This window comes from Somniosus microcephalus, chromosome 13 (assembly GCF_052327205.1).
Source record: "Somniosus microcephalus isolate GS21.2 chromosome 13, FLI_Smic_1.0, whole genome shotgun sequence".
Classification (NCBI taxonomy): Eukaryota; Metazoa; Chordata; class Chondrichthyes; order Squaliformes; family Somniosidae; genus Somniosus; species Somniosus microcephalus.
The window spans coordinates 17074124-17098814 of NC_140999.1; the positions used below are offsets into that span (position 1 = coordinate 17074124).

Sequence of the window (24691 nt, forward strand, 5' to 3'; positions counted from 1 at the left end):
TCACTGATTGGTCCTTACCTGTACAGACCCCCTCTCACTGATTGATCCTTACCTGTAAAGACCTCCTCTCACTGATTGGTCTTTACCTGTACAGACCTCCTCTCACTGATTGGTCCTTATCTGTACAGACCTCCTCTCACTGATTGGTCCTTACCTGTTCAGACCTCCTCTCACTGATTGGTCCTTACCTGTACAGACCCCCCCTCACTGATTGGTCCTTACCTGTACAGACCCCCTCTCACTGATTGGTCCTTACCTGTACAGACCCCCTCTCACTGATTGGTCCTTACCTGTACAGACCCCCTCTCACTGATTGGTCCTTACCTGTACAGACCCCCTCTCACTGATTGGTCCTTACCTGTACAGACCTCCTCTCACTGATTGGTCCTTACCTGTACAGACCTCCTCTCACTGATTGGTCCTTACCTGTGTAGTCCCTCTCGCACTGATTGGTCCTTACCTGTACAGACCCCCTCTCACTGATTGGTCCTTACCTGTACAGACCTCCTCTCACTGATTGGTCCTTACCTGTGCAGTCCCTCTCTCACTGATTGGTCCTTACCTATGTTCTCCCCCTCTCACTGATTGGTCCTCAGCTGTACAGACCCTCTATCAATGGCAACAATGGCGATACTGTGGCAGAGGTAAGACAGTATTAAAGCTGGTCCTGTCTAGTTTTAAAATACTTTGCCATTTAATGATTATTATTGTTCTGATGAGACAGGTCACCACAATCTTTTGGAATAAATGAATTATTATATTTTTACATTGCTTGCCTGTTGGTTCTCTCTTTTTCTCATTAAACCAGCTTGCAAAGTCTCAGAATGGCTGTTGGCGTGGACAATAGTTCTGCTCAGCAGTAATAACTATTGTTTATCTTTAGGGCAATGCCAGAGGGTGATGTGTAAATTTGTCTAACAGTTGGCTACACTTGTGTCAGACTCCCCATCGGGGATTTGCGTCAGCACTGGGGGGAGGGGAAGATGGAGTCTAGTGTATTTTAATTCGAAACTCAGTGAATCGTGTAACGCGCTCGTGCAGCAGAAGTATAGACAGCTCATGAATTGACACAGGGCTGTGGGGGAAGATGGTTTAAAGGTTAACATTCTCTTTGAACAGGGGTGTTCAGCATCCGCACCGTGAGTAACATAAGAAATAAGAGCAGGAGCCGGCCATTCGGCCCCTCGAGCCTGCTCCGCCATTAGTAAGATCATGGCTGATCTTCTACCTCATCTCCACTTTCTTGCACTATCCCCATATCCCTTTGATTCCCTTAATATCCAAAAATCTATCGATCTCTGTCTTGAATATACTCAACGACTGAGTCTCCACAGTCCTCTGGGGTAGAGAATTCCAAAGATTCACCACCCTGTGAGTGAAGAAATTTCTCCTCATCTCAGTCCTAAATGGCTGAACCCTTATTCTGAGACTGTGACCCCTGGTTCTAGATTCCCCAGCCAGGGGAAACATCCTCCCTGCATCTACCCTGTCAAGCCCTGTAAGAATTTTATATGTTTCAATGAGATCACCTCTCATTCTTCTAAACTCCAGAGAATATAGGCCTAGTCTACTCAATCTCTCCTCATAGGACAATCCCCCATCCCAGGAACCAGTCTGGTGAACCTTCGTTGCACTCCCTCTACGGCAAGTATATCCTTCCTTAGGTAAGGAGACCAAAACTGTGCACAATACTCCAGGTGTGGTCTCACCAGGGCCCTATATAATTGCACTCACTGGAAGGAGACACGGCGGGACACATTCACTGGAAGGAGACACCGCGGGACACATTCACTGGAAGGAGACACACCGCGGGACACATTCACTAGAAGGAGACACCGCGGGACACACTCACTGGAAGGAGACACCGCGGGACACACTCACTGGAAGGAGACACCGCGGGACACACTCACTGGAAGGAGACACCGCGGGACACACTCACTGGAAGGAGACACACCGCGGGACACATTCACTGGAAGGAGACACCGCGGGATACACTCACTGGAAGGAGACACCGCGGGATACACTCACTGGAAGGAGACACCGCAGGATACACTCACTGGAAGGAGACACCGCGGGACACACTCACTGGAAGGAGACACACCGCGGGACACATTCACTGGAAGGAGACACCGCGGGATACACTCACTGGAAGGAGACACCGCGGGATACACTCACTGGAAGGAGACACCGCAGGATACACTCACTGGAAGGAGACACCGCGGGACACATTCACTGGAAGGAGACACACCGCGGGACACATTCACTAGAAGGAGACACATTATAAGGAGTCGGGACCCAGAGGTGAGGACGGGGCCCAGGAGTGAGGTTGAGGCCCAGGAGCGAGGTCGGGGCCCAGGAGCGAGGTCGGGACCCAGGAGCGAGGACGAGGCCCAGGAGCGAGGTCGGGGCCCAGGAGCGAGGTCGGGACCCAGGAGCGAGGTCGGGACCCAGGAGCGAGGTCGGGGCCCAGGAGAGAGGATGGGACCCAGGAGCGAGGTCGGGTCCCAGGAGCGAGGTCGGGGCCCAGGAGCGAGGTCGGGGCCCAGGAGCGAGGACGGGACCCAGGAGCGAGGACGGGGCCCAGGAGCGAGGTCGGGGCCCAGGAGCGAGGTCGGGGCCCAGGAGCGAGGACGGGGCCCAGGAGCGAGGACGGGGCCCAGGAGCGAGGTCGGGACCCAGGAGCGAGGTCGGGACCCAGGAGCGAGGTCGAGGCCCAGGAGTGAGGTCGAAGCCCAGAAACGAGGTCGGGACCCAGGAGCGAGGTCGGGACCCAGGAGCGAGGTCGAGGCCCAGGAGCGAGGTCGGGACCCAGGAGCGAGGTCGGGGCCCAGGAGCGAGGTCGGGGCCCAGGAGCGAGGACGGGACCCAGGAGCGAGGACGGGGCCCAGGAGCGAGGACGGGGCCCAGGAGCGAGGTCGGGACCCAGGAGCGAGGTCGGGACCCAGGAGCGAGGTCGAGGCCCAGGAGTGAGGTCGAAGCCCAGAAACGAGGTCGGGACCCAGGAGCGAGGTCGAGGCCCAGGAGTGAGGTCGAAGCCCAGAAACGAGGTCGGGACCCAGGAGCGAGGTCGGGACCCAGGAGCGAGGTCGAAGCCCAGAAACGAGGTCGGGACCCAGGAGCGAGGTCGGGACCCAGGAGCGAGGTCGAGGCCCAGGAGCGAGGTCGGGACCCAGGAGCGAGATTGGGGCCCAGGAGCGAGGTCGGGGCCCAGGAGCGAGGACGAGGCCCAGGAGCGAGGGCGGGGCCCAGGAGCGAGGTCGGGGCCCAGGAGCGAGGACGGGGCCCAGGAGCGAGGACGGGGCCCAGGAGCGAGGTCGGGACCCAGGAGCGAGGTCGGGGCCCAGGAGCGAGGTCGCGGCCCAGGAGCGAGGTCGGGGCCCAGGAGCGAGGTCGGGGCCCAGGAGCGAGGTCGGGACCCAGGAGCGAGGTCGAGGCCCAGGAGCGAGGTCGGGACCCAGGAGCGAGGTCGGGACCCAGGAGCGAGGTCGGGGCCCAGGAGCGAGGTCGGGACCCAGGAGCGAGGTCGGGACCCAGGAGCGAGGTCGAGGCCCAGGAGCGAGGTCGAGGCCCAGGAGCGAGGTCGAGGCCCAGGAGCGAGGTCGGGGCCCAGGAGCGAGGACGAGGCCCAGGAGCGAGGTCGGGACCCAGGAGCGAGGTCGGGACCCAGGAGCGAGGTCGAGGCCCAGGAGCGAGGTCGGGGCCCAGGAGCGAGGTCGGGGCCCAGGAGCGAGGTCGGGACCCAGGAGCGAGGTCGAGGCCCAGGAGCGAGGTCGGGACCCAGGAGCGAGGTCGGGACCCAGGAGCGAGGTCGGGGCCCAGGAGCGAGGTCGGGACCCAGGAGCGAGGTCAGGACCCAGGAGCGAGGTCGAGGCCCAGGAGCGAGGTCGAGGCCCAGGAGCGAGGTCGAGGCCCAGGAGCGAGGTCGGGGCCCAGGAGCGAGGTCGAGGCCCAGGAGCGAGGTCGAGGCCCAGGAGCGAGGTCGGGACCCAGGAGCGAGGCCCAGGAGCGAGGACGAGGCCAAGGAGTGAGGACAAGCCCAGCAGCAATGTCGAGGCCCAGGAGTGGCACAGCGTGGACCAGCAGCATGGTCGGGAGGACAACACTGCAGCCTATGAAACCCAGGCAGAGAGGACCTGCGGGAAGGAGGGAGGAGGACAGTAGGAGTATGTTTGTGTGTGTGTGTGCGCTAGGCCGATGTAGCAGAGCCTGGTCTCCAATCGTCTTGGATCCCCTTGCCATTGGACCAAGACCTTGCTCTGTCAAGCCCGTGTGGTAGCTGGTGTGCAACGGCCACCCCACGTTAAAAGAATTCCCGCACAGGCATCTTCTACCCTTTAAAATGAAGTTCGGGACCCCACATGAGGTCGGCTTCGCCATAAAAAATGAGCTAGTTGAACGTCTCAGAGACTCCCCTTGTGTGGAACAAACGAACGCCCCATGATGACTCTACGGCTCACCCTAGCCCGGAACCAGTGCGTTACGGTCATCAGTGCGTACGCCCCAACACTGGAGCCACAGATGAGACCAAAGAGGAATTCTACTCCAGCCTTGAACAATCCCTGTCCCGAGTCCCAACTGGCAACAAGCTGATCCTCCTTGGCGACTTCAATGCCAGAGTTGGAAAGGACACAAACCTGTGGGGAGGTATGATCGGCAGAGAGGGGGTAGGGAAAGGCAACTCCAGCGGTACCCTCCTCCTGACGAAATGCTTAGAACATGGCCTTGTCATAACCAACACCTTGTTCCATCAGAGAGACAAGTACAAGTCTTCATGGCAACACCCTCGCTCCAAGCACTGGCATCTGCTGGACTACATCATCGTCCGAGCGAGAGATCGCAAGGACGTCCGCATCACCCGCGCCATGACAGGAGCTGCTGGACAGACCACTGCCTAATCCGCTCTGTCATCTCCATCAATGTAGCCCCAAAACAGCGGCGGCAACAGAAGCAATGCCGCAGGAAAATCAACACTGGAGCACTCAAAGACCCTGCTAAGAAAGCCCTATTCAGCCTGCGTCTCACAACCAACCTGACGACTCCCAGTGATTCAGAGACACAGAGTGTCCACAGCGCCTGGTCTGCACTCAAGGCCTCCATAATCAGCACCTGTGAAGAGACGCTCGATCACTCGACCAGGAAACACCAAGGCTGGTTCGACGAGAACGACCAGGAGATCCAGGAGCTAATAAGCCGCAAGTGCAAGGCATTCCTGATCTGGAAACAGCAACAAAACTCGAGAGCAAGAAAGCAGCTCTACAGACGCCTGAAGGCCGAGGTCCAACAAAAAACTCGTGACCTAAAGAACAGATGGTGGGTGGAGAAAGCGCAATGCGATCCAGCAGCTAGCTGACAACCACGACGTGCGTGGATTCTTTAGCACAGTCAAGGCCACCTACGGCCCAAGCACCCAAGGTCCTACCCCACTGCGGGCCAAGAATGGAGAGGTACTCATCAAGGACAGAGAGGCAGTCAGTGCCCGCTGGAAGGAGCACTTCGAAGATCTCCTTAACCGAGACTCTGTCTTCGACGCGAGTGTCCTCAACTCCATCCTGCAGCATGCTACCCGTCATCACCTCAGCACAACCCCAGCCAGGCATGAGGTTGAAAAGGCCATCCGACAACTGAAGAACAACAAGGCCTCAGGAGCAGATGGAATCCCCGCCAAGGCGCTAAAGCATGGCGGAGAAGCACTTATTGGCGTGAATACCTGAACTAATTTCTCTTATTTAGAAGGAGTAGAGCATGCCAGGGGATCTCGGAGACGCCGTAATCGTGACCATCTTCAAGAAAGGTGACAAGTCCGATTGCGGTAATTACAGAGGAGCCCTCCTGCTTTATGCCACAGGGAAAGTCATCGCAAGAATCCTCCTCAATCGCCTTCTCCCAGTGGCTGAAGAGCTCCTCCCAGAGTCGCAATGCGGATTCCGCCCACTAAGGGGTACAATGGACATGATCTTCACCGCGCGTCAACGACAAGACAAATGCAGGGAACAGCACCAACTGCTGTACATGGCCTTCTTTGACCTCACAAAGGCCTTCGACACTGTTAACCTTGAGGGATTGTGGAGTGTCCTCCTTAAATTCGGCTGCCCTCAAAAGTTTGTCACCATCCTCCGCCTGCTTCACGACAACATGCAAGCTGTGATCCTGACCAACGGATCCACCACAGACCCAATTCACGTGCGGACAGGGGTCAAGCAAGGCTGTGTCATTGCACCAACGCTCTTCTCGATCTTCCTGGCTGCAATGCTCCATCTCACCCTCCATAAGCTCCCCGCTGGAGTGGAGCTAATCTACAGAACAAATGGGAAACTGTTCAACCTCCAGAATTACAATATGCAGACGACGCTTGTGTCTGCGCATACTCTGAGGTCGAACTCCAAACCATCGTCAACACCTTCACCGAAGCATACAAGAGCATAGGCCTTACACTAAACATCCGTAAGACAAAAGTCCTCTACCAACCTGCCCCCACCACACAGTACTGCCCCCCGATTATCAAAATCCATGATGAGGCCTTGAGCAACGTGGACCAATTTCCATACCTCGGAAGCCTACTGTCAACAAGGGCAGACGTCGATGGCAAAGTCCAACACTGCCTTCAGTGTGCCAGTGCAGCCTTCGGTCGCTTGAGGAAGAGAGTGTTTGAAGACCAGGACTTCAAACCCAGCACCAAGCTCATGGTCTACAGAGCAGTAATGATACCCGCCCTCATGTATGCTTCAGAGACATGGACCATGTACAGCAGGCACCTCAAAGCACTGGAGAGGTACCACCAACGCTGCCTGCATTGCAGGATAAGCACACCAACATCAGTGTTCTCGCTCAGGCCAACATCCCCAGCATCGAAGCTTTGACCACGCTCGATCAGCTCCGATGTACGAGCCACATTGTCCGCATGCCTGATACGAGACTTCCAAAACAAGCGCTCTACTCGGATCTCCGACACGGCAAGAGAGCCCCAGGGGGGCAGAGGAAATGCTTCAAGGACACCCTCAAAGCCTCCTTGAAAAAGTGCAACATCCCCACCGACACCTGGGAATCCCTGGCCAAAGACCGCACAAAGTCGAGGAGAAGCATCCGGGAAGGCGCCAAACACCTCGAGTCTCTTCGCCGGGAGCAAGCGGAAGCCAAACGCAAACAGTGGAAGGAGCGCACGTCAACCCAAGCACCCCACCCACCCGCCCCTTCAACCACCGTCTGCCCCACCTGTGACAGAGACTGTAGGTCCCGCATTGGACTAATCGGTCACCTGAGAACTAATTTTTAATGTGGAAGCAAGCCATCCTCGGTTCTGAGGGACTGCCTAAGAAGAAGATATAATTGCAGTAAGACGTCTTTACTCTTATACTCAAATCCTCTTGTAATAAAGGCCAACATACCATTTGCTTTCCTAATTTCTTGCTGTACCTGCATGTTAACTTTCAGTGATTTGTGTACAAGGACACCCAGGTCCCTCTGAACACCAACATTTCCCAAAGTTGCAACATTTCAAAATACTCTGCTTTTCTTCTTTTCCTTCCAAAGTGGATAACTTCTATTTCTCCACATTATATTCCATTTGCCATGTTCTTGCCCACTCACTTAGCTTGTCTATATCCCCTTGAAGCCTCTTTGCATCCTCCTCACAACGTACATTCCCACCCAGCTTTGTATCATCAGCAAACTTATATATTACATTTGGTCTCCTCATCCAAATCATTGATGTAGATTGTGAATAGCTGAGGCCCAAGCACTGATCCTTGCGGTGCCCCACTAGGTACAGCCTGCCAACCCGAAAATGACCTGTTTATTGCTACTCTCGGTTTTCTGTCTGTAAACCAATCCTCAATCCATGTGAGTATATTACCCCCAATCCCAGGAGCCATAATTTTGTTTAATAACCTCTTGTGTGGCACCTTATCGACTGCCTTCTGAAAATCCAAATATACCACATCCACTGGTTCCCCCTTATCTATTCTGCTAGTTACAACCTCAAAAAACTCTAACAGATTCATCAAACACGATTTCCCTTTCATAAATCCATGTTGACTCTGCCCAATCCTATTATTATTTTCTAAGTGCCCTGTTACCACGTCCTTAATAATAGATTCTAGCATTTTCCCTACTACTGATGTCAGGCTAACTGGTCTGTAGTTCCCCGTTTTCTCTCTCCCTCCTTTCTTAAATAGTTGGGTTACATTTGCTACCTTTCAATCTGCGGGAATTGTTCTAGAATCAGTGGAATTTTGGAAAATGACAACCAATTCATCCACTATCTCTATAGCCACCTCTTTCAAAACCCTAGGATGTAGGCCATCAGGTCCAGGGGATTTATCGGCTTTCAGTTCCATTAATTTCTCCAGTATTTTTTTTACTATTACTAATTTTTTTCAGTTCCTCATTCTCGCTAGACCCTTGGTCCTACACTATTTTAGGGAAGTTTTTTGCGTCTTCTTCCGTGAAGTTAGACACAAAGGGGTGATTTTCATTCAGAAGTCGGGAAGGAGGCGGGACTACAACTTTCGGGGTTGTAGTCCCGCCTCCATCGAGATGCGGCCAATCCACGCGATTTTAACTTGATTGGCCTTGTTGAGCCTGCCCAGCGGGCTCAGCAGGCCAATTAAGGGCCACCCGGCAACAGGTGACATCACAGACTGAAATTTCATCTGTCAAGACATGCTGACAGATGAAATATCAGTGTTTCACAGCTGTTTGAAGCTGTCAAACACTGACAGTCTTACTTCTAACCTGAGTCCTTCTACACAGACTCAGTTAGAAATCTCACCGGCACAGAAAGCTGCAGGCTGTCACTTCTGACAGTTCGCAGCCATTCTGCTTTCTGTGCCGGTTAGATGATGGACCCCCGAACCTAAAGGAAGGAAGGCTGTAAAGGTAAGTACAGGTAATTTAAACTTCTTTATACACTTTAGACACACCAAACACACTTACCTTTGCACTCATGCACCCATCACTCACCTGAACACCGACATCTCGACCCCTCCAAGTCCTTCAACCCGACGGCCCGACTCCTCTAACTTGGCGTGGTTTGGAGCTATCAGGAATCCCACAGTTCAAGCTTTAAAATAGGGATTAGGCTAAAAGCTGCCTGTTAACTACCTGTTAACAGGCAGTTAATTGGCACTAATCCCTTCCCGCCTCGGGTAGACGGTTCCCAGTGCGGGGCGGGTACCCACCTCCTTTGAAACTTACATGGAGGTGGGATGGTGTCGGGACCCCCGAATTCGGGACTTTAACCCCCGCACGCCTCCAATCCCGACTCCACGGGTCAATGAAAATCGACCTCAAAGTATTTGTTTAATTTCTCTGCCATTTCCTTATTTCCCATTATAATTTCTCCTGTTTCAGCTGTAATGGACCCACATTTACTTTTGCTAATCTTTTCCTTTTTGCATACCTATAGAAGCTTTTACAGTCTGTTTTTATATCTCTTGCTAGTTTACTCTCATATTCTATTTTCCCTTTCTTTATCAATTTCTTGGTCCTCCTTTGCTGAATTCTAAAATCCTCCGGCTTACTGCTCTTTTTGGCAGCATTATAAGCCTCTTCCTTTGATCTAATACTATCTTTAACTTCTCTTATTAGCCACGGTTGGACCACTTTTCCTGTGGGATTTTTGTGCCTTAAAGTAATGTATATTTGTTGTAAATTATGTATTAATTCTTTAAATGCTAGCCATTGCTTCTCTACCATCATACCTTTTAATGTAGTTTCCCAAGCTACCATAGCCAACTCGCCCCTCATACCTACGTAGTTTGCTTTGTTTAGATTTAAGACCCTAGTTACGGATTTAACTATATCACTTTCAAACTCAATATAAAATTCTATCATATTATAGTCACTCTTCCCTAAGGTTATTAATTAACCCTTTCTCGTTGCACAATACTAGATCTAAAATAACCTGTTCCCTAGTTGGTTCCTCAACATACTGATCTAGAAAACTATCTTGCGTACATTCCATGAATTCGTCCTCCACACTATTACTGCAAATTTGGTTTGCCCAGTCTCTATGTAGATTAAAGTCCCCCATGATTACTGTATTACTCTTGTTACATGCGCCTCTAATTTCCTGATTTATACTCTGCCCTACATTACAACTACTGTTTGGGGGGCCTATAAACAACTCCCACCAATGTTTTCTGCCCCTTGCTGTTTCTCAGCTCCACCCAAACTGATTCTACTTTTTTTTCCGGAGCTAAGATCCTTTCTCTCTACTGTCTTTGTCCCATCCTTTATTATCGGGGCTACCCCGGCTCCTTTTCCATTTTGCCTATCTCATCTAAATGTTAAGTATCCTGGGATATTTAGTTCCCAAACTTGGCCACATTGCAACCACGTCTCCGTAATGGCTATTAAATCAAACCTATTAATTTCTATCTTGTGCCATTAATTCATCTATTTTGTTGCAGCTGGATAAGAAGCACATGGCTCTTGTACCTTTGCCTAAATTAACTCTTTATTCTCCCTAAAGCTAATATGTGCACCTTATCGCCAGCTCCTTTCATATTGTTCTGCGGGAGCCAGTTCCCGTGGCTTGGCTCTCGTGTAGGGTTGTCAACCCTCCAGCATTGTCCTGGAGACTCCAGGAATTAAGGATTTTTAATCTCCTGGTCACTGCAGTGAGCAAAACGCAGGAGTAAAATCGAAGGAGCGTTGGAATTTTCTTTTTTTGAATTTTCTTTTGTTGTTATTAGTTATAAAAATATTGGAGTTTGGGGGTGGGGTTGACATGAATCTGTCATTCATGTGGAAATGACTTATGAAGTAATACTGGGCAGCCTGCTGGTGGCGCTGTCCAGGGAGAGTATAAACACTTGGGCATGGGCCCAGCTTGTGCAGGACATTCCTTAACAGGAACTAGTGAAGGACACAACTAGATCTCCATGTTGAAAAACAGTTGATTAAAGCCTTGTTTAATACTCAGACCAAGTGCCTAGTAGTTTTCTTATGTCAGGGGTGGTGGGTCACAAACGGCTCTTTGACCAGGCGAGGCGTTTGGAGTAGGAGGTCACGAGATGAAAACCTCCCGGAATACATCCAACCAGAGTTGACAACCCAACCCTTGTAAGATAAGTTTGCCAATATTTGTAAGACGGGTAGTCCAGATGACCCGTTTGCTTGTTAATCACTCAGTCTTTGCCACTGCTGGTGACCTTCATAGAAACATAGAAACTAGGAGCAGGAGTAGGCCATTCAGCCCCTCGAGCCTGCTCCGCCATTCAACGAGATCATGGCTGATCATCCAAACCCTAACACCCGGTCCCTACACCGACAGCCATCCCACCCAAGCCCTATCCCCGTAACCCCGTAACCCCACGTATTTAATCCCCCCCTAACACTAAGGGCCAATTTTTATTTTTTTTTATTTTTTTTATCATGGCCAATCAACCTAACCCGCACATCTTTGGACTGTGGGAGGAAACCGGAGCACCCGGAGGAAACCCACGCAAACACGGGGAGAATGTGCAAACTCCACACAGACAGTCACCCGAGGCCGGATTTGAACCCGGGTCCCTGGCGCTGTGAGGCAACAGTGCTAACCACTATGCCACCTGGGACCAGCGAACATGCTGTCCTGGTGCCAGCTGCCCATTCATTTACTGATAGTGATTGACGTTGGGTTGTTGTGCCCCCAAGTGACGCCGCGATGCCAACCCTTCACACACGCGCACGCGCGCGTGCACGGGCTAGCCGTAGCCAGTCTGCATCGGTGCAGAGCACTGTCTCCTCCTAAACATAAGAAAGTGCAATAGTTAGGTTGCTCTCAGTTCGGTGTCAGCCGTGGCTCAGTTGGGAGCACTCTCGGCTCTGAGTCAGAGGGTGGTAGGTTCCAATCCCACCACAGAGAGTTGAGTGCCAAATCCAGGCTGACACTCCAGTGTAGTACTGGAAACTTTCTGGTATCCGGCACTGATGGGACCGAGCTGGTGCCGTTAGATCAAAACTGCCGTATAAACCAGTGGCAATGTTAAAACATACAGAGCTTTTCAGCTCCGTGTGAATCAACAAACCCTGTTGCTTAGCAACAGCTTCAAAACAGTCGGCTGCAGCTGCAAGCGTCTCTAGCTGAAGCTGTTGCTATAGCTACAGACCTTGCAGAGCCTGACTGGGAAAAAAAAAGCAACGAGAAGTAAAAAAACTTATAGAAAACGGCTCCTGAATTTTGCCGGTAGATAGAGCTTTCCGGACTTTTAACCTCCGGTTCAACGAAAGTTTCCTGTACTGAGGGAGTGTTGCACTGTTGGAGATGCCATCTATCGGATGAGATGCTAAATGGAGGCCCCGTCTACCCTCTCAGGTGGATAGAAAAGATCCCATGGTACTATTTTAAAGAAGAGCGGGGGAGTTCTCCCCAGTGTGCTGGCCAATATTTATCCCTCAACCAACATCACTAAAACAGATTATCTGGTCATTATCTCATTGCGATTTGTGGGAGCTTGCTGTGTGAAAATTGGCTGCCGAGTTTCCTACATTACAACAGTGACTACATTTCAAAAAGTGCTTCATTGGCTGTAAAGCGCTTTGAGGCGTCCTGAGGTTGTGAAAGGCGCTATATAAATGCAAGTGATTATTTTTATTTTCTCTCTCAAGACCCAGGCTGAGTACAAAACCAGCTATAGTTACTAAGTTCTACTCTCTTAAGAGCCCTGTCACTGCAACTCTCACGCAAGAGTATCGCTCCTAAGTGCTCGTCATAACATAGAAACATAGAAGATAGGAGCAGGAGTAGGCCATTCGGCCCTTCGAGCCTGCTCCGCCATTCAACGAGATCATGGCTGATCATCCAAACCCTAGCACCCGGTCCCTACACCGACAGCCATCCCACCCAAGCCCTATCCCCGTAACCCCACGTATTTAATCCCCCCTAACACTAAGGGCCAATTTTTATCATGGGCAATCAACCTAACCCGCACATCTTTGGACTGTGGGAGGAAACCGGAGCACCCGGAGGAAACCCACGCAAACACGGGGAGAATGTGCAAACTCCACACAGACAGTCACCCGAGGCCGGATTTGAACCCGGGTCCCTGGCGCTGTGAGGCAACAGTGCTAACCACTATGCCACCATAAGTTAGCGCACAGAATCAAGGCAGGCTGAGGAGGGATGAGCTGGACGGGACTGGGTGATCTTCCACCCAAGTGTGTCTGCTTTTACAGCTTCATTTGAAAAGAAGAAAAAAAAGAAAAAGGCCCGGGGCACGGTTTTCGAGCGCAGTGCAAAGAATCAATTCAAATTCAGAGGGAAGAAGCCTCTGTGATCACTGCGCGTAAACATATTCAAAAAGATGCTGCGTTCAGCCAGACACCCTTTATCTTTATTCAGCGAGGCACATCAATCCTTTTCCGAGGGATTCTAACACAGATGCACAGTTCCCAGTTCCAGCAATTCAGTGCAAACATCCTTGGCTCACATTTCAACAAGTACCGTCCAAACATCCTAAACCGCCATTTCCTGCAGAAACAGTGCAAACACTCTCATTAAAACCAATGTGTAAATAGACCTGGGGACAACAAAGGGCCTACAGACTGAAGCTACAGTGATTTGCACAGGTCAACACATTGGCCTCTGGGGGGAGAAGGGGAGAAATTGGAGCAAGGCTCCAGGTCCTGGGGGAGGAGGGGGCAGAAGGGGGAGTAGGGAAGATTTCCCCAGTGTGCCATGTATCACAAAGCCATAAACGTGTTCTTTGCCTGTAAATCTCCCCCGTTGATTGCCATTCTGCGGTTCTTGTTGCTGGTTGCTGGGGCGAGGGCAGCGCCGGTGCCCTGTGTGCCAGTAGCCTGTGGGCATTCCCCCCCCCCCTTCAACGTCCGCATGTAAAGAACATCCACTTGAGCGGGGTACCGGAGGGTTGCCAGTGTCCGTGGAACTGTACCCCAGCACCAGTCACCACCTTTTAAAGGGGCCGGGGGGAGGAGAAGAATATCGGAGGGCAAAATATGAAAAATAATAATTATCTCTCCATGTAAATTTTCAAACGGCTTTAAGACAAAATTAAGTTAACCATTTGGAGCACGAATATTGTGATTAAAAAAAGACCAAGCTGGAGCAGATGCTACACTGGGCTAGCGCCTCCAGATGCAGGCTAGATGACAGATATGATTAAAGAGAGTGCCTAAGAACTGGGAGCACATAGTCCTTCACGGTTGATTTGACCTGGCTGCAGGTATTGATATCTTGAATGTCCTCCAGTGCTGAATTCAGAGTTCATTTAATCAGTAAACAAACATCTTGGCCCCTGAGCACTGCCTGACTGCACAAACTACTGAGCAAGACGCTCCCATGCTGCTTGACGATATTGTCACTACATCAAGTTATGTCCGGGCCTGGCCCTTTCACTCATCAGCTAGTTGAAGGCAAGAAATATTTGTAGCGTTGGTTGTGTTGTGACGCTCTCAGATTTCAGTATGTTTCTTTCAGTGTGTTTATTGGCCCAATTTACTCCGTTCCTGTCCGGAAAGCGCTAACTCGTATTGGGGTACGATTCCATTGGTACTGATGCCGCTCCAATACACCATCCTCTTACTGAAGGTGCCAGCTCGCCCTGGGGTCCCATCCCACTGCTACTAATAATGCTCCAGTTCCTCGCCCTCTCCTGAAGGTACTGACTCTCCTGGGATACCAGCCCACTGTAGTTATTTTTATTCGTTCATGGGATGTGGGCGTCGCTGGCAAAGCCAGCATTTATTGCCCATCCCTAATTGCCCCTTGAGAAGGTGATGGTGAGCCGCTGCCTTGAACTGCTGCAGTCCGTGTGGTGAAGGTACTCCAACAGTGCTGTTAGGGAGGGAGTTCCAGGATTTTGACCCAGCGACGATGAAGGATCGGCGATATACTTCCAAGTCAGGATAATGTGTAAATCGGAGGGGAACTTGGAGGTGATGGTGTTCCCATGTGCCTGCTGCCCTTGTCCTTCTAGGTGGAAGAGGTCGCGGGTTTGGGAGGTGCTGCCGAAGAAGCCTTGGCGAGTTGCTGCAGTGCATCTTGTAGTAGGTACACACTGCAGCCACGGTACGCCGGTTGTGGAGGGATTGAATGTTTAAGGTGGTAGATGGGGTGCCAATCAAGCGGGCTGCTTTGTCCTGGATGGTGTTGAGCTTCTTGAGTGTTGTTGGAGCTGCACTCATCCAGGAAAGTGGAGAGTATTCCTTCACACTCCTTACTTGTACCTTGTAGATGGTAGAAAGTCTTTGGAGAGTCAGGAGGTGAGACACTCACCGCAGAATACCCAGCCTCTGACCTGCTCCTGTTGCCACAGTATTTATGTGGCTGGTCCAGTTAAGTTTCTGGTCAATGGTGACCCCCAGGATGTTGATTGTGGGGGATTCGGCGATGGTAATGCCATTGAATGTCAAGGGGTGGTGGTTAGACTCTCGCTTGTTGAAGATAGTCATTGCCGGGCACTGTAGTGATAATGCTCCAGTACGCCGCCCTCTCCTGAAGGTACCGACACACTAGGGTAACGTTCCAAAGGTCTCAGAAGCCCTCTGCTACTTCTCCCAAGTGGCAGTAAGTGTTGGCAGGCTGTTGTGCTAACAGAAGAACAAAAGAAATAGGAGTAGGAGTAGGTCATGTGGCCCCTCGAGCCTGTTCCGCCATTCAATAAGATCATGGCTGATCTTCTACCTCAACTCCACTTTCCTGCCCTATCCCCATATCCCTTGATTCCCTTAGTGCCCAGAAACCTATTGATCTCAGTCTTGAATATACTCAATGACTGAGAATCTGGGGCAGAGAATTCCAAAGATTTAACCCTCTGAGTGAAGAAATTTCTCCGCATCTCAGTCCTAAATGGCCAACCCAGCTGTGCTGGGCATTACCGCTGCAACCAATCTACACAGGATATACGACACAGAAACAGACCATTCGGCCCAACTAGTCCACGCCGGCGTTTATGCTCCACACGAGCCTCCTCCCATCTTTCCTCATCTAACTCTATTCCCTTCTCCCTCATATGCTTATCTATCTTCCCCTTAAATGCATCTATACTATTTGATTCAACCACTCCCTGTTGTAGCGTTCAACCATTCTCTGGGTAAAGAAGTTCCTTCTGAATTCCCTATTGGATTTCTTGGTGACTACCTTATGTTGATGGCCTCTAGTTTTGCTCTTCCCCACTAGAGGAAACACTCTCTCTGTATCCACTCTATCAAAACCTTTCATAATTTTAAAGACCTCTATTCAGTCACCCCTCAGCCTTCTCTTTTCAAGAAAAAAGATACCGGCCTGTTCATCCTTTCCTGATAGGTTTAAGCTCGCATTTCTGGTATCATCCTTGTAAATCTTCTCTGCACCCTCTCCAGTGCCTCTATATCCTTCTTATAATATGGCGACCAGAATTGTACGCAGTACTCCAAGTGTGGTCTAACCAAGGTTCGATACAATCTGTCCTAACCTGATGCCCCAACACACACTTTCTAGCAGAGGCCATTGAATTGGAATACCATCTGGGGCTACAGTGGGAAAGCTGGCTGATTTATTTTTCACACTGTAGCCCAGAGGTACTGGGGCTATCCCGTAGCGTCCTAAACTGCTGCGTTGGCTGAGGGCAGATATCTCAGACCAGGAATTGAACCTACAAACTCCCTGGTTATGTAGCTTAGTACAACGCAGGATAAAGAACTTTTCTTCCTTGCGGCGCCTGATCCTTACGGCTTGTTGCAGCTCTCCCCTAACCCCACTGGCTAACGTACTGACGTGGCCAGGATACAGTGTTTTAGCGCGGAAGAAGAGTGTGTGGACTTGCTGGCAGTGACTACTGTTCTTCTGCAGATCTTCTGTAAAGTACCGTCGGAAGTGTCAGAGATGAAACTATTAAGTTAATGAACTGCCCAGGATTAATTGTAGTGTTGAACCTGGGGTGGCCAAATACCAAATCAGTTTGACCCATGTTAGCCACGCTATTAAAATCTTGTTACGGATAGCAGAGGATATTGGATTTATTGGCCGAGTCTTACTGCTACGTTCCCAGTCTGGCTCCTGTAACTGCCTGTTTATACTTGGGGTGAATTCATGAGCCAGCAGATCACAGGAGAAACAGCCTCTGCTTGGATTTTTTCCAATTTTTAAAGTCTTTGTTATGGCTCCTTTATTCCGTCCATGCTCAGTGACCAAAGTAGATTGCGAGTGGGGGGGGAGGGGTAAAGAACCATAGAATCAGCACAGGAAGTGGCCATTTGGCCCATTGTGTCCGTCCTGGCTCTTTGCCAGAGCAATCCAGAACTAATGCCACTGCCCCGCTATCTCCCCAAAGCCCTGTATCTTCTGCTTCAAAAAATTATCCAGTTTTCCTTTAAAAAAACAAACCTTGCCTGAACTGCTGTGGCTCAGTGGGTAGCACACTCGCTTCTGAGTCAGAAGGTTGTGGGTTCAAGTCCCACTCCAGGGATTTGAGTAAATAAATCAGTGCAGTGCTGAGGGAGTGCTGCATTGTCGGAGGTGCCGTCTTTCGGATGAGACGTTAAATCGAGGCCCCGTCTGCTCTCTCAGGTGGACGTAAAAGATCCCCTGGCACTATTTCGAAGAAGAGCAGGGGAGGTGTCCTGGGCCAATATTCAGGAAACTTTGGTTTATCCGGAGGTTAACTGTCTGGAATGCTCGATCCACCGGCAAAAATCAGGAGCCGTTTCGTTAGTTTTTTTTTCTTCTCGTTGCTTTTTTTTCACCAGTCAGGCTCTGCAAGGTCTCGCTGAAGCTGTTGCTAAGCTACAGAGACGCTTGCAAGGTACGGCCGCCTGTTTAGAAGCTGTTGCTAAGCAACAGGGTTTGTTGCCAGATACGGAGCTCAAAAGCTCCGTATGTTTCAACATTAGCGCTGGTTTGTCTGGCAGTTTTGATGGGACGGCAACAGCTCGGTCCCGTCAGTACCGGATATCACAAAGTTTCCTGTTTATCCCTCAACCAACATCACTAAAACAGATTATCTGGTCGTTATCACATTGCTGTTTGTGGGAGCTTGCTGTGCGCACATTGGCTGCCGCGTTTCCCACATCGCAACAGTGACTCCACTTCAAAAGTACTTCATTGGCTGTAAAGCGCTTTGAGATGTCCGGTGGTCGTGAAAGGCATTGTATAAATGCAAGTCTTTCTTTCTTTCCTGTGGCAAAGCATTGTGGGAGGGTGAAACAACTATTTGGATGAACGTGATGGGGGCAGCAGTGGACATTTTTTTAGCTACATGGGATTCAGGTGTTGACCCCATGTGCGTGTTGGGGGAATCAAGAACAAGGGGACATATTCTTAAAATTAGAACCAGGCCATTTAGCAGAGAAATGTAGCTGAGGCGGGTAAATGGAATTGAGGTACGGATCAGTCAAGATCTAATTGAATGGCGGAACAGGCTCAAGGGGCTGAATGGCCTACTGCCGTTCCTATGTTACAGTGGGATTCGCGTGCCTCTGGTTTCCAACAGGCTCCACCGTTGGAGGCCGTGCCTTCCGTCGTCTAGGCCCTAAGCTCTGGAATTCCCTCCCTAAACCTCTCCGCCTCGCTACCTCTCTCTGCTCCCTTAAGACGCTCCTTAAAACTTAGCATTTGACCAAGCTCATTTGTCACCTGTCCTGATATCTCCTTATGTGACTCGGTGTCAAATTTTGTTTGAAACCGCTCCTGTGAAACGCCTTGGGATGTTTTACTCTGTTAAAGGTGCTATATAAATGCAAGTTATTGTTGTTGATCTTAGGAGCATTTACATCTGATAATACAAATAGGAGAGCCCTTGCGACCCTGTTAACTAATATAAAATGCGTCTAAAGAAGCCCAATTCACTTGGTGGCCAGTAACTTCAAGGGGGAAAGATTGAGTCGTGCCCCCTTTGGGGCGTTAACTTCGCCGGGACGCTACTACCCGAAAAAACTAACACCCCCACAGCCGAAATTCATCAGTATCGCCCCCCAAGAGGGAGGCGGGGTGCTATTAAAAGCACCCCGCCTCCCTCTTGGGGCACTGCGAGGGAATATTGCGGCGCGACGTGCGGCACATTGCGCCGCAGTACTGCAGGCCTTCCTCCCCTTCTTAAAGGGGAGGGCCCTTACGCAACGTGACCCGGGGCCCAGCTGGGCCACCAGGGATCAGAATGCTGGCAAAAGAGCCCGCCACTCAAGAGAAATGCCGGGCTCACAGAGCGCAGCCGGCACTCGGTGGGGGGGGGGGGGGGTTGCTGAAGAGGAGGCCAGGGACGGCAACGGGGGCAGGTGCTGGCAGGCGGCCAGCGACAAAAATGGCCGGCCAGCACCTCGCCTTTAATTAGCGCCGCCCCGGCCGTAGGTAGGCCCCCCTGACCCCGTCGGACATAGCGTCCAGCGGTAAGTCAGGGGGCGCTCCTGAAGGTCGTGGCCGGGGCGCTGCATACGGCGATGATGTCATCACCGGGGGCGCGGGGCGCAAACGGTTACCGCCGCCGCTAACCTCCCGCTGAATTTCGCAGGAGGCGTTGGCGCCGTGCCCGGGTGCTAGTTGCTTTGCGCCCCATTAGCGCCGAGCAACCGAATTTCTCCCCCAAATGGTTTTGCTCAGTATTGATGTAGATAAGTTTTCTTGTAAAGCAGCCCTCCTTCAGTCTTGTATTAAAAAAGAAACCTTTGATTTCAGCCCAGGCAGGAGCAAGGGGCACCATTGTTGGCCTCGGCATCCCTGGGACGAGAGGATAAAATCAGCCAGGGTTCCAGTTACTGATAAATTTTAAAAAAATACTGTGGCTGCTGGAAATCTGAAAACAAAAGCAGAGAAAGCTGGAAATACTCAGCATCTGTGGTGGAGCAGAAGTGGACCATTCCGATGTTCAGATCCTTCCTCGGGACCTCAGACCTAAAACAGTCGACTTCTGTTTCTCCACAGATGCTGCCTGACCGGCTGAGTATTTCCAGCCTTTACTGTTTTTGTTTCTAGTTACTGATTGCTATCCGCTGTAAGTGTGTGCGCACGTCTGTGCGTGAGTTGCGCGCGCGTGTGCGCGTTTGTATGTGTGTGAATCAATGACATGCCTAATTTTTTTTGGGGTGGGGGGTTCATGGCCCCTTTGAGGGGCTGCGCGGCCCATTCGCAGTTTCGTGCAGGCGCAAAATTTAACATTGGAAAAGCTGATCCTGGGCTGCGCAGGACTGGCAGAGAGGGAACATTGGTGTCGACGTCAATTAGCAAATCTGTTAACAAAAATAGACAAAGCTGCATATTTTATTATCTCTTCCCTGCCCCCAATTCTCAATGACAAGGACTTCCATCGCAGATGTAAAATGCAAACTCATGTCTGTTGAAGGAAGCAGCAGCCTGTGACGCAGTAGTGGGGACAGATTTGCGGCCAAAAGATTTAACACTGGATCCCTGTCATTGAATTTGAGCTTCATCTATTCACCAACCTTCTGTAGGCTGTTTGCCGAATACATCAAACAGTAACAGTGACATGAAGCACGACAGGAAATATGCAGTCAGGCTTTATCTACAGACCAGGTAATAGGGGGAATATGAATGACTCCCATTGTCTGCAGTTACGAAGAACAAAAGGCCAGGAATGAAGGCCCTGAGGCACCTGGCCTCTGTCCTGACTCTGGCCAAGATGCTGCCCAGTCGGGTAGTTTACATAGAGGAATTTTGAATGAGCTAATTTTGCTTTGACAATTTTATTGACTTTTTCTTATTATTGTGATGATACATTATGGAATAAAATCAAGACAACTGTGTAATCACTGTTAAGTCATCCTCGGTTCCGAGGGACTGCCTAAGAAGGAGAAGAAGTAATCACTGTGTAAACACAGCCACAAGATCACTAGAAAAAGACAGATGAGGGAGGCCACTCAGCCCATCTTAGCTCTACCATCCAAAGATCAAACCTTGCCACCTTCCCATCATTGCCCATATCCTCTGGAGACCCTAGCTATATTATTTTAATATCTTGTATACTTCTACAAGGTTTCCTCTCAGTGGCCTCCTTTCAATTTGTCAGCTGTGGCCCAGTTGGCAGCACCCTCGCCTCTGAGTCAGAAGGTTGTGGGTTCAAGTCCCACTCCAGGGACTTGAGCACATAAAGCTAGGCTGACATTCCAATGCAGTACTGAGGGAGTGCTGCACTGTCGGAGGTGCCGTCTTTCGGATGAGACGCTAAACCGAGACCCCCTCTGCTCTCTCAGGTGGACGTAAAAGATCCCATGGCACTATTTTGAAGAAGAGCAGGGGAGTTCTCCCCGGTGTCCTGCCCAATATTTATCCCTCAACCAACATAACAAAAGCAGATTATCTGGTCATTATCACATTGCTGTTTGTGGGAGCTTACTGTGCGCAAATTGGCTGCTGCGTTACCTACATTACAACAGTGACGGCACTTCAAAAAGTACTTCATTGGCTGTAAAGCGCTTTGGGACACCCGGTGGTCGTGAAAGGCGCTATAGAAATGCAAGTCTTTCTTCCTTTCAAGGCTAAAGGTTCCCATTTTCTCCGGTCTTTTTTCCTAATTCAGTCCTTTGATGCCCGGGATGCCTCTTGGCCTTTCTCCGCACCACCTTCAGGGCTACGATGTTTCCCTCGTGCCTTGGCGACCACCACTGAGCAAAGTGCTGGAGTTGATAAGCTGGATATGTAGAGGAAGAAAAAGAAGCTGCTGATGTCGGCAAATGCTGGAAACGCGACTATAAATAAGATAACAATCCGTGTCCGACACATTGAGATAGATTTCTGGCTCTGGGTGCAGACCGAACGTTGGGAAATTCAAGATTTGTCAAATTATATCAGCGCTCGTTTTACTCACTCAGAAACTTGTCAGTGTCAGCGGATTAGTCTAATTGATTTTGTTTTTAACAAAGTCAAGCTTGCTGATGAAGCAGCCGGTGTTCCTTTGGCTCAATGGGGAGAGAGCTGCGCTCCGAGCCTTGGCTCCAGCTTCCCTCACAGCTGCGGAACTCCATGGATGTGGTATCAGTAAAAGCTTTTCCAGAGTTTGCCTGCTGTGGCCGTTACTGTCTGGAGCTTGTTCTCTCATTAACATCTGCAGACGATGTTCTGTGGCAGTCAGTCTAAGGAAAGAACGCCAGTCTCTTGGAACCTATTCATTTGAAGTTTGTATTTTATCTTTGTTTTTTTTTTCCTAAACTCACTCTCTCTCTGGTTCGTTTTATGGCAGCACCAGCAGCAAGTGGTCCAGGCGATAGAGCGTGCCAAGCAGGTCACCATGGCCGAACTGAATGCCATCATCGGGGTAAGTGGCCTTCTCATACACGCGGGTTAATGTGAGCAGGAGCTGCTGCAGCCGAGGGCAATTTCATCTGCTCCCTAAAACGTGAACGCCACCGGGGGCATTGTGGTGCCTTTCACTCCCAGTCATCAAGTCAATGGCCCAGAAATTCGGGTCGGGGGCTTCCCGCGTGTGCACGCCCCCGACCTGCACTTACTTTGCGCGCCGGCTGTTGTGCTGTGGGCCCGCGTGGGATTCCGATCCTGGGCCTGCTCCAACTGCCGGCGCGCAGTGCTTGCGTATCCCAGGGGCGCAGTTAGTGTGAAGCGTCCCCTGGGATCACGTGGGCCATGGAGAGCCAATCGGAGCAGGGAATGCCCATTCATAAGACCTGTCAAAACTTATAAATACTACGGGCCCCAAAACATCACTAAATCTTCAAATAATTTTTTTTTTAAATCACATTTTTCAAATAAACTATAAATTACATGAAATAACTATTTTAAACAATAATTAAAATTTTTGAAAAAAATAATTTTATTTTCTAACGGGGCTAAAAATAAACTTACCTTGCTTTAAAGTATTTATAAAGATAATAAACCTGTGGAAAAAATGTTTTAATTTTAATTAATTCACCACTTACCTTGTAAAAAGCAGGCCTTGCACCTGCTTTTTAAATGTGTAACTTCTGGAGATTTACCCTCCCGGGAAAACCTGCAGGAAAAACGCGAGTTCGATGCGCACGCGCTGCCTCTCCTGCGCACGCGTTCGAACTCTGAACCCCTTCTTTCAGGGGAATGGAAGTGCTGGTTTCCCGCGCATGCGCAGTGCATGCAGGAAACCGGCACTTCCATTGGGCTTACGGGTGAGTACCCCGTGCGTACTCACCCGTGGAGACCCGAATTTCTTGGGCCAATGTTTTTCCTTTGGTTCGGTCACTTTTTTTGTCCTCAATCTTGTTAGGATTAAACTCCCACTCCTGTCCGCGGTGGTCCCTTGCTGGCACACAGTTCTGTGGAGGCTGACGAGCTCCTGATGCCCTCACCTTTCTTTGTGTGAGAGACAAGCTGATGAGTTTTACTGATTGGGAGGGTGCAGGGGAACATCACATTTGAGCCTGGTCCTATGTTCGGGTAACACTGATAGATTTTTGCTAACCAAAAGTACTAAAGGATAGGGGACAAAGGCGGGTATATGGAGTTCGGTCACAGATTAGCCAAGATCTCATTGAATGGCGGAACAGGCTCGAGGGGCTTAAAATGAAGAGTCGCTGCAAAGCAAAACCCCCTTTGCACCACTGCTAGAGTCACAGTCAACCTTAGTTTGAACGGGATTGCCATCTTTTTGCCTGGTCCCAAATCGGACAGTGGCAGGGCTGCATTTAAAAAGAAAAGCTCTCAGTGAATGTGCTAAACGGACCTTCCTGGCTTTACACAAACTGGAATGGAGTCACAATGTGAAATGCCTGTGCCTGTGTACAGCATTTATTTCAAAATACAATCTACCGTCAGGTTTTCCCTTTATCAAAATTACCAGCCGACCATCCGTAGAACCGGCCAAAATTAATGATCGCATGAAATCAAACATGTATACAGTACTTTAACCATTCTCGTGCTAACTAGCTGGACAGGGTTATTAAGTTATTCGCGTTTAATTACGTTTATTCAAAGTATTAATTAAAGCTAAATCAGTAAAGCTCTAATCGAGTTGTCCATGTTTCTGCATTTCTGCCGAGCAATTTCCCATCAAATTCATTGTGTGTGTCACAATCTCAGCAATGTTTTTATGTCCTCTAAGTATAGGAGTGTGGTTTGCACACTGATCCGATTTCTAAGCTGAATTTCATAGCGGTCTAATAAAACACCCGATCATCCTGTAGCCATGTGTGATCACAGCCAGCTGTACCTATAGAGTGACGGTGTTCCGCACTGGCTCATTGCAGTGTCACTTTACAGATAGGCCTGGTTACTGAAAGAGGCTGCACAGAAGTGGACATAACAACCACTGGAGAGCAACCCAGTACAAGCTCCGTCCACTGTGTTGTTTCTTAAACAGATCGCCAACAGTTTTCGCCCCCTGCCCCAGTTTTCTCCCCTTTGCGTTTGGAGGGAGCAGACCCTCAATTTGACGGTGCAGTTTGAAGGGTATGGGACAAAGGCGGGTACATGGAGTTAGGTCACAGATTAGCCAAGATCTCATTGAATGGCGGAACAGGCTCGAGGGGCTTAAAACTGAAGAGTCGCTGCAAAGCAAAACCCCTTTGCAGCCCCCACCCCAGCTACCCGCATAACTGACCATTCTTCAGCCATTGAACCTATGCAGTGTCCGCCAGCAGGCTATTTAACCGCAGAGGGCGTCGCAGCTGACCCTGGCCACACCCTCATCCGACGTCCACACACATTCACTTTCTCGCAGGGGTCACTGATTAGTCATCAGAAACAAGAGCCCATGCTGATACTTCTTTTGTTCCTCTTCCCCTCCCCCTTCCTTAGCCCAGTGGGTAATTGTAGACCTATAAACTCACTTCTTTT

At 50.3% G+C, this 24691-nt stretch overlaps 1 protein-coding gene across 14 annotated transcripts in view; it reads left to right on the top strand.

Annotated features, from left to right (window-relative positions):
* Window positions 1-24691, top strand: part of LOC147108095 (transducin-like enhancer protein 4) — a 227664-nt gene that overhangs the window by 71249 nt on the left and 131724 nt on the right. For 7 of the 14 annotated variants that reach the window (XM_086004566.1, XM_086004574.1, XM_086004565.1 and 4 more), the window contains exon 6: window positions 22110-22184. In XM_086004566.1, the coding sequence (XP_085860692.1) occupies window positions 22110-22184 (75 nt within the window). Of the gene's footprint in view, window positions 1-596; window positions 645-7241; window positions 7329-22109; window positions 22185-24691 lie in introns of those variants that run through there. The other 7 variants (XM_086004567.1, XM_086004564.1, XM_086004562.1 and 4 more) reach the window with 2 other exon arrangements.